Here is a 13,925-nt window from a genome sequence, read left to right as displayed (position 1 = left end):
CCCCCCCCCCTTCCCCCAGTTTGACGGTGCCTACGTGGTCAGTGGATCTCTGGACACCTCCATCAGAGTATGGGACGTAGTGACGGGAGGGTGTGTCCACACGCTGACCGGCCACCAATCACTGACCAGTGGTATGGAACTAAAGAACAACATCCTGGTCTCTGGCAACGCTGACTCTACTGTCAGGGTCTGGGATATACGGACTGGACAGTGTCTCCACACACTGCAAGGTGTGTGTGTGTTTACACTTTACTGTCAGTCCTCTCTAGTCCATGTCTACAGGGGGGGGTGTGTGTGTGTGTGTGTGTGTTTACACTTTAATGTCAGTAGGGGGGTAGGCGGGGGGCGTTCTCTGGGAGGGGGCAGGGGGCGTTCTCTGGGAGGGGGCAGGGGGCGTTCTCTGGGAGGGGGCAGGGGGCGTTCTCTGGGAGGGGGCAGGGGGCGTTCTCTGGGAAGGGGCGTTCTCTGGGAGGGGGCAGGGGGCGTTTTCTGGGAGGGGGCAGGGGGCGTTTTCTGGGAAGGGGCAGGGGGCGTTTTCTGGGAAGGGGCAGGGGGCGTTCTCTGGGAAGGGGTGTTCTCTGGGAGGGGGCAGGAGGTGTTCTCTGGGAAGGGGGCAGGAGGCGTTCTCTGTTTGTATCTAGGTGAAGCCTCACAAGACCAGTCTGAAGGTCCCTGGTACCAGTTTAAAAAATTACTATCAAAATGTTTCCTGATCTTTGTTTCTCAGATATAGTAGACACTTCAAAACAAACTTCCTTTGGGTTTAGCTGGGTTTAGCTGGGTTTAGCTGGGTTTAGCTTGGGTTTAGCTTGGGTTTAGCTGGGTTTAGCTGGGTTTAGCTTGGGTTTAGCTTGGGTTTAGCTGGGGTTTAGCTTGGGTTTAGCTTGGGTTTAGCTTGGGTTTAGCTGGGTTTAGCTTGGGTTTAGCTTGGGTTTAGCTTGGGTTTAGCTTGGGTTTAGCTTGGGTTTAGCTGGGTTTAGCTGGGTTTTGTTCCATGTAGTGAATCTGTTATGTAATGTGTTTCTCTTGGCTAATAGCAGTAATGACAAATTCAATGTTTCAAACAAATATTTTTTTATGTACCTTTTTTAGGTGGTTTTAAAATTCAAAATAAATCAATAATAAATAATAAATAAATAATCATTGATTTGACCATCTTAAAACGATTTTTTAGCTTTGAACATTACTTTTTAACAGTGTTTTAAAGTCACTATTGGCCTCATGGTGAAATCCCTGAGCGGTTTCCTTCCTCTTCGGCAACTGAGTTAGGAAGGACGCCTGTATCTCTGTAATGACTGGGTGTATTAATACACCATCCAAAGTGTAATTAATAACTTCACCATGCTCAAAGGGATATTCAATGTCTGCCTACCAATAGGTGCCCTTCTTCACGAGGCTGTGGAAAACCTCCCTGGTCTTTGTGGTTGAATCTGTGTTTGAAATTCCCTGCTCTACTGAGGGACCTTACAGATAATTGTATGTGTGGGGGTACAGAGACGAGGATGTCATTAATAACATCATGTTAAACACTATTATTAAACACAGAGTGAGTCCATGCAACTTATTATGTGACTTGTTAAGCACATGTTTACTCCTGAACTTATTTTAGGTTTGTCATAACACAAGGGGTTGAGTACTGATTGACTCAAGACATTTCAGATGTACATTTTTAATTAATTTGTTTAAAAAAAAATCTAAAAACATTATTCACCTTTGACATGTTGTGTGTGTGTGTGTGTATAGACACCAGTGACACATCTCCATTGAATCCATGTTTAATTCAGGCTGTAAAACATCAATGTGGAGAAATTCAAGGGGTGTGAATACTTCCTGAATGAACTGTATGTATCGTACCTCCAGGTGCACAGAAGAACCAATCAGCACTAACCTGTCTACAGTTCTCCTATATCTAACTACCTCTCTCCCTGTCCCCCCCTCTCCCTGTCTCGCTCCCCCCCTCTCTCCCTGCCCCCCCCCCTCTCTCCCTGTCCCCCCCCTCTCCATGTCTCGCTCCCCCCCTCTCTCCCTGTCCCCCCCTCTCCCTGTCTCGCTCCCCCCCTCTCTCCCTGTCCCCCCCCCTCTCCATGTCTCGCTCCCCCCCCTCTCCCTGTCCCCCCCTCTCTCCCTGTCCCCCCCTCTCTCCCTGTCCCCCCTCTCTCCCTGTCCCCCCTCTCTCCCTGTCCCCCCCTCTCTCCCTGTCCCCCCCTCTCCCTGTCTCGCTCCCCCCCTCTCCCTGTCTCGCTCCCCCCCCTCTCCCTGTCTCGCTCCCCCCTCTCTCCCTGCCCCCCCCCTCTCTCCCTGTCTCGCTCCCCCCCTCTCTCCCTGTCCCCCCCTCCCTGTCTCGCTCCCCCCTCTCTTCCTGTCCCCCCCTCTCTATGTCTCGCTCCCCCCCTCTCTCCCTGTCCCCCCCTCTCCCTGTCTCGCTCCCCCCCCTCTCTCCCTGTCCCCCCCCTCCCTGTCTCGCTCCCTGCCTCACTCGCTGTCTCCCCTCCCTCTCCCTGTCCCCCCCCCTCTCCCTGTCTCGCTCCCCCCCTCTCTCCCTGTCCCCCTCCTCTCCCCCCTCCTCTCCCCCCCCCCCCCTCTCTCCCCCCCTCTCCCTGTCCCCCCTCCTCTCTCCCTGTCCCCCCTCCTCTCTCTCCCTTCCCCCCTCCTCTCTCCCTTCCCCCCCTCCTCTCTCTCCCTGCCCCCCTCCTCTCTCTCCCTGCCCCCCTCCTCTCTCTCCCTGCCCCCCTCCTCTCTCTCCCTGCCCCCCTCCCCTCCTCTCCAGGTCCCCATAAGCACCAGTCAGCAGTGACCTGTCTCCAGTTCTCTCGCTCCCTGGTGGTCTCCTCATCAGATGACGGGACAGTGAAGCTGTGGAGCCTGGCGACGGGGGAGTGGATCAGAGACCTGGTGGCTCTGCAGAGTGGAGGATCAGGGGGAGTGGTGTGGAGGATCAGGTAATAAAATGAGACCCACAGGGGAGTGGATCAGAGACCTGGTGGCTCTGTAGAGCGGAGGAGTTAAGAGATGCTGCTGTCTGTAGGGCTAGATTATTGAAGAGATGCTGCTGCCTGTAGGGATAGATTATTGAAGAGATGCTGCTGTCTGTAGGGATAGATTATTGAAGAGATGCTGCTGCCTGTAGGGATAGATTATTGAAGAGATGCTGCTGTCTGTAGGGATAGATTATTGAAGAGATGCTGCTGCCTGTAGGGCTAGATTATTGAAGAGATGCTGCTGCCTGTAGGGCTAGATTATTGAAGAGATGCTGCTGCCTGTAGGGCTAGATTATTGAAGAGATGCTGCTGCCTGTAGGGATAGATTATTGAAGAGATGCTGCTGCCTGTAGGGATAGATTATTGAAGAGATGCTGCTGTCTGTAGGGATAGATTATTGAAGAGATGCTGCTGCCTGTAGGGCTAGATTATTGAGGAGATGCTGCTGCCTGTAGGGATAGATTATTGAGGAGATGCTGCTGTCTGTAGGGCTAGATTATTGAAGAGATGCTGCTGCCTGTAGGGATAGATTATTGAGGAGATGCTGCTGTCTGTAGGGCTAGATTATTGAGGAGATGCTGCTGCCTGTAGGGATAGATTATTGAGGAGATGCTGCTGTCTGTAGGGCTAGATTATTGAGGAGATGCTGCTGCCTGTAGGGATAGATTATTGAGGAGATGCTGCTGTCTGTAGGGCTAGATTATTGAAGAGATGCTGCTGCCTGTAGGGATAGATTATTGAGGAGATGCTGCTGTCTGTAGGGCTAGATTATTGAAGAGATGTTGCTGCCTGTAGGGCTAGATTATTGAAGAGATGCTGCTACCTGTAGGGCTAGATTATTGAAGAGATGCTGCTACCTGTAGGGCTAGATTATTGAAGAGATGCTGCTGCCTGTAGGGCTAGATTATTGAAGAGATGCTGCTACCTGTAGGGCTAGATTATTGAAGAGATGCTGCTACCTGTAGGGCTAGATTATTGAAGAGATGCTGCTACCTGTAGGGCTAGATTATTGAAGAGATGCTGCTACCTGTAGGGCTAGATTATTGAAGAGATGCTGCTACCTGTAGGGCTAGATTATTGAGGAGATGCTGCTACCTGTAGGGATAGATTATTGAGGAGATGCTGCTGCCTGTAGGGCTAGATTATTGAAGAGATGCTGCTGCCTGTAGGGATAGATTATTGAGGAGATGCTGCTGCCTGTAGGGCTAGATTATTGAGGAGATGCTGCTGCCTGTAGGGCTAGATTATTGAGGAGATGCTGCTGCCTGTAGGGCTAGATTATTGAGGAGATGCTGCTGTCTGTAGGGCTAGATTATTGAGGAGATGCTGCTGTCTGTAGGGCTAGATTATTGAAGAGATGCTGCTACCTGTAGGGCTAGATTATTGAAGAGATGCTGCTACCTGTAGGGCTAGATTATTGAAGAGATGCTGCTACCTGTAGGGCTAGATTATTGAAGAGATGCTGCTACCTGTAGGGCTAGATTATTGAAGAGATGCTGCTACCTGTAGGGCTAGATTATTGAAGAGATGCTGCTACCTGTAGGGCTAGATTATTGAAGAGATGCTGCTACCTGTAGGGATAGATTATTGAGGAGATGCTGCTGCCTGTAGGGCTAGATTATTGAAGAGATGCTGCTGCCTGTAGGGATAGATTATTGAGGAGATGCTGCTGCCTGTAGGGCTAGATTATTGAGGAGATGCTGCTGTCTGTAGGGCTAGATTATTGAAGAGATGCTGCTACCTGTAGGGCTAGATTATTGAAGAGATGCTGCTACCTGTAGGGCTAGATTATTGAAGAGATGCTGCTGCCTGTAGGGCTAGATTATTGAAGAGATTATTGAGGAGATGCTGCTACCTGTAGGGCTAGATTATTGAAGAGATGCTGCTACCTGTAGGGCTAGATTATTGAAGAGATGCTGCTGCCTGTAGGGCTAGATTATTGAAGAGATGCTGCTACCTGTAGGGCTAGATTATTGAAGAGATGCTGCTGCCTGTAGGGCTAGATTATTGAAGAGATGCTGCTGCCTGTAGGGATAGATTATTGAAGAGATGCTGCTACCTGTAGGGCTAGATTATTGAAGAGATGCTGCTGCCTGTAGGGCTAGATTATTGAAGAGATGCTGCTACCTGTAGGCCTAGATTATTGAAGAGATGCTGCTGCCTGTAGGGCTAGATTATTGAAGAGATGCTGCTACCTGTAGGGCTAGATTATTGAAGAGATGCTGCTGCCTGTAGGGATAGATTATTGAAGAGATGCTGCTGTCTGTAGGGATAGATTATTGAAGAGATGCTGCTGCCTGTAGGGCTAGATTATTGAAGAGATGCTGCTGCCTGTAGGGCTATATAATTGAAGAGATGCTGCTGCCTGTAGGGCTAGATTATTGAAGAGATGCTGCTGCCTGTAGGGCTAGATTATTGAAGAGATTATTGAGGAGATGCTGCAGGATTATTTCTGGGTTTATTTTTGGTGCAGGGACCACTAACTCACAGCTTTTTCACATTTACATTTGTCAAATAGATTAATTAATTAGTTGCTTTCTCCACAGCATCTTAAAACCAGGATGGTGACACTAACCCTCCTCTCAAGGGCATCTAACACCAGACTGATAACTCTCCTCTCTCTCCTCTCTCCAGGGCATCTAACACCAGACTGATAACTCTCCTCTCTCTCCTCTCTCCAGGGCATCTAACACCAGACTGGTATAACCCTCCTCCTCTTCTCTCTCCTCTCTCCAGAGCATCTACCACCAGACTGGTAACCCTCCTCTCTCTCCTCTCTCCAGGGCATCTAACACCAGACTGGTATAACCCTCCTCTCTCCTCTCTCTCCTCTCTCCAGGGCATCTAACACCAGACTGGTAACCCTCCTCTCTCCTCTCTCCAGGGCATCTAACACCAGACTGGTAACCCTCCTCTCTCTCCTCTCTCCAGGGCATCTAACACCAGACTGGTAACCCTCCTCTCTCTCCTCTCTCCAGGGCATCTAACACCAGACTGGTAACCCTCCTCCTCTCTCCAGGGCATCTAACACCAGACTGGTAACCCTCCTCTCTCCTCTCTCTCCTCTCTCCAGGGCATCTAACACCAGACTGGTATAACCCTCCTCTCTCCTCTCTCTCCTCTCTCCAGGGCATCTAACACCAGACTGGTAACCCTCCTCTCTCCTCTCTCTCCTCTCTCCAGGGCATCTAACACCAGACTGGTAACCCTCCTCTCTCCTCTCTCTCCTCTCTCCAGGGCATCTAACACCAGACTGGTATAACCCTCCTCTCTCCTCTCTCTCCTCTCTCCAGGGCATCTAACACCAGACTGGTAACCCTCTCCTCTCTCTCCTCTCTCCAGAGCATCTAACACCAGACTGATAACACTCCTCTCTCCAGGACATCTAACACCAGACTGGTATAACCCTCCTCTCTCTCATCTTTCCAGGGCATCTAACACCAGACTGGTATAACTCTCCTCTCCAGGGCATCTAACACCAGACTGGTATAACCCTCCTCTCTCCTCTCTCCAGGGCATCTAACACCAGACTGGTATAACCCTCCTCTCTCTCCTCTCTCTCCAGGGCATCTAACACCAGACTGGTAGCAGCTGTTGGCAGCAGGAACGGAACAGAGGAGACTAAACTCTTGGTGCTGGACTTTGACCTCACTGACACCCAGAAGTGATGTCATTTAAAATGGACATTATGTCATCGGGAAAGGATGCGATGTCATTGGATAAGGATGTGAGGCAATCAAAGAAGGACCCAATATCGTCATATGGGAACGGAAAGCTTGTGGTGACGAGGAGGAGGTGTGAGGAGGAGGAGGTGGTGAGGAGGAGGTGAAGTATGGAAGGACTGAGTGCAACTCCAAAATGTCCTCTTTCCTCATCACAACCGTGGGCAACCAAACCCCCGTATTTTCTGTCTGAACTAAAACACTGGTACTGACTGGTGAAGAGACACAAGATCAACTTTCTGTGACTGGAAGAAACCACGAGAGGACTCACTGGCCAAACGACTGACCGGCTGGCTGGCTGACCGGCTGACCGGCTGGCTGACCGACTGGCTGACTGGCTGGCCGACTGACTGGCTGACTGGCTGGCTGACTGGCTGGCTGGCCGACTGACTGACTGACTGGCCGACTGACTGACTGACTGGCCGACTGACTGACTGACTGGCCGACTGACTGACTGACTGGCCGACTGACTGGCCGACTGACTGGCCGACTGACTGGCCGACTGACTGGCCGACTGACTGGCCGACTGACTGGCCGACTGACTGGCCGACTGACTGGCTGACTGACTGGCCGACTGACTGGCTGACTGACCGGCTGGCCGACTGACCGACTGGCCGGCCGATTGACTGACTGGCCGACTGACTGGCCGACTGACTGGCCGGCTGGCTGGCTGACCGACCACCCAAAGACCAAACAAAGTAACTACTGTAACTCCTCCCAGACTACTGCTGGATGTATAGACTGTATATGAGGCAGATTAAAGGTCTAGAGAGACACTGTTCCCAGATCTGTTTGGTCTTCAGCCAACCCCTCTGACTGGCATGATGGACTGCAGTAACTACAGGTCTGGGACCAGATCTATTGAACTGGAGAGACACTGGACTCTATGGATATGTCTGAAACCCTATTCCCTATGTAGTGCACTACTATAGACCCTATTCCCTATGTAGTGCACTACTATAGACCCTATTCCCTATGTAGTACACTACTATAGACCCTATTCCCTACATAGTACACTACTATAGACCCTATTCCCTACATAGTCTATAGTAGTGTACTATATAGGGAATAGGGTCTATAGTAGTGCACTATATAGGGAATAGGGTCTATAGTAGTGCACTATATAGGGAATAGGGTCTATAGTAGTGCACTATATAGGGAATAGGGTCTATAGTAGTGCACTATATAGGGAATAGGGTCTATAGTAGTGTACTATATAGGGAATAGGGTCTATAGTAGTGCACTATATAGGGTCTATAGTAGTGCACTATATAGGGTCTATAGTAGTGCACTATATAGGGAATAGGGTCTATAGTAGTGCACTATATAGGGAATAGGGTCTATAGTAGTGCACTATATAGGGAATAGGGTCTATAGTAGTGCACTATATAGGGAATAGGGTCTATAGTAGTGCACTATATAGGGAATAGGGTCTATAGTAGTGCACTATATAGGGAATAGGGTCTATAGTAGTGTACTATATAGGGTGCCAGACTCACCCTCTCCAGCCAGTCTAATATATGCTGGATCCATATACAGAATGGAGGTCCGGAGTTTTTCCTCATTGACCTACCCAGGAAAACCTCCTGGGCCCCAGTGATATACTGTACTTAGACTTCAACTTGAGTTCCAACTGGTTCCCCATTCCCTATGTAGTGCACTACTTTAGACCAGCTAACTGGATCCTCCCTATAGGTCCTGGTCTAAAGTAGTGCACTACATAGGGAATAGGGCTCTGGTCTATCGTAGTGCACTATATAGGGAATAGGGCTCTGGTCTATAGTAGTGCACTATATAGGGAATAGGGTTCTGGTCTATAGTAGTGCACTATATAGGGAATAGGGCTCTGGTCTAAAGTAGTGTACTATATAGGGAATAGGGCTCTGGTCTGTAGTAGTGTACTATATAGGGAATAGGGCTCTGGTCTGTAGTAGTGCACTATATATGGAATAGGGCTCTGGTCTATAGTAGTGCACTATATAGGGAATAGGGCTCTGGTCTATAGTAGTGCACTATATAGGGAATAGGGCTCTGGTCTATAGTAGTGCACTATATAGGGAATAGGGCTCTGGTCTAAAGTAGTGTACTATATAGGGAATAGGGCTCTGGTCTATAGTAGTACCACTATAAAGGGAATAGGGCTCTGGTCTATAGTAGTGCACTATATAGGGAATAGGGCTCTGGTCTATAGTAGTACCACTATATAGGGAATAGGGCTCTGGTCTATAGTAGTGCACTATATAGGGAATAGGGCTCTTTATTTATTTTTTTTATTTTACCTTTATTTAACCAGGCAAGTCAGTTAAGAACAAATTCTTATTTTCAATGACGGCCTGGGAACAGTGGGTTAACTGCCTGTTCAGGGGCAGAACGACAGATTTGTACCTTGTCAGCTCGGGGGTTTGAACTCGCAACCTTCCGGTTACTAGTCCAACGCTCTAACCACTAGGCTACGCTGCCGGCTCTGGTCTATAGTAGTACCACTATATAGGGAATAGGGCTCTGGTCTATAGTAGTGCACTATATAGGGAATAGGGCTCTGGTCTATAGTAGTGCACTATATAGGGAATAGGGCTCTGGTCTATAGTAGTACCACTATATAGGGAATAGGGCTCTGGTCTATAGTAGTGTACTATATAGGGAATAGGGCTCTGGTCTAAAGTAGTGCACTATATAGGGAATAGGGCTCTGGTCTAAAGTAGTGTACTATATAGGGAATAGGGCTCTGGTCTATAGTAGTGCACTATATGGAGAATAGGGTCTAAAGTAGTGCACTACACAGGGAACCAGTTGGGACTCGAGGTGAAGTATACCACTGGGGCCCAGGAGGTTTTCCTGGGTCGGTCAATGAGGGAGAAACTCTGTGTTCCGTTCGGTAACCGTAGCGTTTGTGATATAATGTAAAATATGAATGTACATATGAAGACGTGTACATAACGTTGTTTTTATATGAAAAGAGGAAACGTTAGAGGTTGTTGAATAAAGATATGTTAACTTTTCTAAAATATGTTGTGATGGATTGTTTTATTGGTGTTGCCCAATACACTGTTCTGGGGTCAGTTCGTTTTCCCCACTAATCATTAGGATTGGCGGAAGGGTGTGGGAAGCTGATCCTAGATCTGTACAACGGGAGAAATGTACTTTTTCTCTAACTGGTTTGTGTTGCTCGTTTCACCTTGAGCAGATTTTCACAAAACATCAGTAGCTTTTTAATAGTGTCTAACTCTTCTTGTTGCTTTTCCTGTTCTCTCTCACACACGTGTTTTCTCTTCATCTCTCTCTCGTGTTTTCTCTTCATCTCTCTCTCGCTCGTCCTTGTATTTACCTCTCTCCTGTATACCTCACTCTCTCTCTCACACACAGTACCAACGCTATCACATGACCTCAGAGTGATGTGTATTGCTGTAATGACCTCTTAGTAGAATTGGGGCTTCTCCTCTCTTCCTCCCTCTCTTCCTATCGTTGTCTTCACTCCTCTCTCTTCCTCCCTCTCTTCCTGTCGTTGTCTTCACTCCTCTCTTCCTGTCGTTGTCTTCCTTCCTCTCTCTTCCTGTCGTTGTCTTCCTTCCTCTCTCTTCCTGTCGTTGTCTTCACTCCTCTCTCTTCCTGTCGTTGTCTTCACTCCTCTCTCTTCCTGTCGTTGTCTTCACTCCTCTCTCTCTCTTCCTGTCGTTGTCTTCACTCCTCTCTCTCTCTTCCTGTCGTTGTCTTCACTCCTCTCTCTCTCTTCCTGTCGTTGTCTTCACTCCTCTCTCTCTTCCTGTCGTTGTCTTCACTCCTCTCTCTCTCTTCCTGTCGTTGTCTTCACTCCTCTCTCTCTCTCTTCCTGTCGTTGTCTTCACTCCTCTCTCTCTCTCTCTCTCTCTTCCTGTCGTTGTCTTCACTCCTCTCTCTCTCTTCCTGTCGTTGTCTTCACTCCTCTCTCTCTTCCTCCCTCTCTCTATTGACAGTAAGATGTTTTTCTAAGCGGTTTCCCGCTGCTACCGGTGTTCCTAACCACTGTTTTATTGGAGACAAAGGAGAGGACGAGAAAGTCAGACTCAGCGACGACATACATGTAGGCTCCTCGACTCCTTTCCTTCTCTTAAAGACGAGGGGGGCACAAGGACCGGAGAGGGAGGGTGGGGCACAAGGACCGGAGAGGGAGGGTGGGGCACAAGGACCGGAGGGGGAGGGCACAAGGACCGGAGAGGGAGGGAGGGGGAGGGCACAAGAACCGGAGGGGGAGGGCACAAGGACCGGAGGGGGAGGGCACAAGGACCGGAGGGGGAGGGCACAAGGACCGGAGGGGGAGGGCACAAAGTTTTGTCGACTTCAAGAAAGAATTTGATTAAATTTGGCACAAAGGTATTTATTATAAACTAATAGAAAGGGGTATTGGAGGTTAAACAAATGATGTTATTAGTCAATGTTCGCTAACAACAAATGTCTAGTTAAAAATGACAACAGACTCCTTCTCTCAGGGACGGGGAGTGAAACAGGGCTGCCCAATAAGTCCAACACTGTTTAACATCTACATTAATGAATTGGCAAAAACATTGCTGGAATCAAGGCACCTGGTCTCACCCTACACAACACTGAAATCAAGTGTCTGCTGTCTCCCACTAAGGAGGGTCTGCTGTCTCCCACTAAGGAGGGTCTGCTGTAGACAGATGACCTGGTGCTGTTGTCTCCCACTAAGGAGGGTCTGCTGTAGACAGATGACCTGGTGCTGTTGTCTCCCACTAAGGAGGGTCTGCTGTAGACGGATGACCTGGTGCTGTTGTCTCCCACTAAGGAGGGTCTGCTGTAGACAGATGACCTGGTGCTGTTGTCTCCCACTAAGGAGGGTCTGCTGTAGACGGATGACCTGGTGCTGTTGTCTCCCACTAAGGAGGGTCTGCTGTCTCCCACTAAGGAGGGTCTGCTGTCTCCCACTAAGGAGGGTCTGATGTAGTAATAATGTAGAGCAGATTTGGACCAATAGCCCCTCCCTTATTCGAATAGAAAAAGAGGAGCCATCAAATTTTACAACCATCTAAAAGCATGTGACCCTAAAACATTCCATCGCACAGCTCTACAATAACAAGAGAAGAGTCCCCTCAGCCAGCTGGTTCTGAGGCTCAGTTCACCAACCCAAACCAACCCCATTGTCACGTGTGCTCCCCCTCCGGTCTCTAGGTCACCCGGCTGCTCGTTATGGCGCACACCTGTCACCGTCGTAACGGTCGTTATGACACTCACCTGGACTCCATCACCTCCTTGATTACCTCCCCTATATATGTGACTTTGGTTCCTTCCCCAGGCGTCCATTGTTTCTGTTGCATGTCTGTGCGTTGTTCGTGGTTTCGTGATTTGTTCATGCTGGTTATTTTAATAAATAATTCCCTCCCTGAACTTGCTTCTTGACTCTCTGCTCACACGTCACACCCACAAAGCCTCAGGACAGCACTCAGAACATCTGGCCCAAACAAATCAAAAACATCTGGCCCAAACAAATCAAAACACAAAGAAAAATATTGGTAAGACACGGAAAAAACATCTAAGTAAACCTCAATGTTATTTGGCTCTAAACAGACAGCACTTGGTGGCAGACTGTCTGAACCCTGTGACTGATAGAAATCTGAGGGAAAACACTGACTAGTCTGCCTGTAGAGACCGGTCGTCACAGACACACCTGGCTGCCCAGAGAGGACAGTCTGGCTATAGAGACCGGTCGTCACAGACACACCTGGCTGCCCAGAGAGGACAGTCTGGCTATAGAGACCGGTCGTCACAGACACACCTGGCTGCCCAGAGAGGACAGGCTGGCTATAGAGACCGGTCGTCACAGACAAACCTGGCTGCCCAGAGAGGACAGGCTGGCTATAGAGACCGGTCGTCACAGACAAACCTGGCTGCCCAGAGAGGACAGTCTGGCTATAGAGACCGGTCGTCACAGACAAACCTGGCTGCCCAGAGAGGACAGTCTGGCTATAGAGTCCGGTCGTCACAGACACACCTGGCTGCCCAGAGAGGACAGTCTGCCTATAGAGACCGGTCGTCACAGACAAACCTGGCTGCCCAGAGAGGACAGTCTGGCTATAGAGACCGGTCGTCACAGACACACCTGGCTTCCCAGAGAGGACAGTCTGGCTATAGAGACCGGTCGTCACAGACAAACCTGGCTGCCCAGAGAGGACAGTCTGGCTATAGAGACCGGTCGTCACAGACACACCTGGCTGCCCAGAGAGGACAGTCTGCCTATAGAGACCGGTCGTCACAGACAAACCTGGCTGCCCAGAGAGGACAGTCTGGCTATAGAGACCGGTCGTCACAGACACACCTGGCTTCCCAGAGAGGACAGTCTGGCTATAGAGACCAGTCGTCACAGACAAACCTGGCTGCCCAGAGAGGACAGTCTGGCTATAGAGACCAGTCGTCACAGACACACCTGGCTGCCCAGAGAGGACAGTCTGGCTATAGAGACCGGTCGTCACAGACACACCTGGCTTCCCAGAGAGGACAGTCTGGCTATAGAGACCAGTCGTCACAGACACACCTGGCTGCCCAGAGAGGACAGGCTGTGCTCACTCTGGTCCAGGGGAGAGACAGAGCTGCATTTCCTATTACACTGTGTGTGTGGTGTGGTGTGGTGTGGTGTGGTGTGGTGTGGTGTGTGTGTGTGAGACTCTGAGTGGACTGGACTTCAGATAATCCTAATTAAACTCAGAGCTTCATTCGCTACAGCCAGTCTATATAGTAACAGTTGCCAGGGCAACAGAGAAGTCTTACCGAGGACCATTACTACTGTCTTCCTTCAAGGCTCGATACTGTCGTGTGTAGAGATGGCCTTGATGATGGGAAAGCACTTAGTTTAAATAAGAAATGCTTCATGGGCGTCTGGAAACCCCTGAACAAAGAGTCAACGTGGAGGTGAACCTTTTCACAAAGCGGACGGAAAGTGTCTGATGGAAATGTAGAACCCCCCACACACACACACACACACACACACACGCACACCACATAACCCACAATATGTTCAGCGTGTGTGTTGTGTATCAGGGTATTAGTAGCAAGCTTGATTAGATTATTAATTACTGGAAGTTCGTTGTTGGCCTCGTTCTCTCTCCCCCCCTCCCTCTCTCTCTCTCTCCCCCTCCCTCTCTCTCCCCCTCCCTCTCTCTCTCTCCCCCCTCTCTCCCCCTCCCTCTCTCCCCTCCCTCTCTCTCTCTCCCTCCCTCTCTCTTTCCCCCTCTCTCTCCCC

The 13,925-nt window shown here is 49.6% G+C and overlaps 1 protein-coding gene across 3 annotated transcripts in view; it reads left to right on the top strand.

Moving 5' to 3' along the window:
• The window catches only part of LOC110498423 (F-box/WD repeat-containing protein 7-like), a 49,698-nt gene extending 42,601 nt beyond the window's left edge, over nt 1-7,097 (top strand). For all 3 annotated transcript variants that reach the window (XM_036987098.1, XM_036987097.1, XM_036987099.1), the window contains 3 exons: nt 20-230; nt 2,768-2,939; nt 6,544-7,097. In XM_036987098.1, the coding sequence (XP_036842993.1) occupies nt 20-230; nt 2,768-2,939; nt 6,544-6,646 (486 nt within the window). In that variant the 3' untranslated portion in view covers nt 6,647-7,097. The remainder of the gene's footprint in view (nt 1-19; nt 231-2,767; nt 2,940-6,543) is intronic.
• The last annotated feature ends 6,828 nt before the right edge of the window (nt 7,098-13,925 follow it).

This window comes from Oncorhynchus mykiss, chromosome 9, assembly GCF_013265735.2.
Source record: "Oncorhynchus mykiss isolate Arlee chromosome 9, USDA_OmykA_1.1, whole genome shotgun sequence".
NCBI lineage: Eukaryota > Metazoa > Chordata > Actinopteri > Salmoniformes > Salmonidae > Oncorhynchus > Oncorhynchus mykiss.
This window is presented reverse-complemented; position numbering and strand designations above follow the sequence as displayed.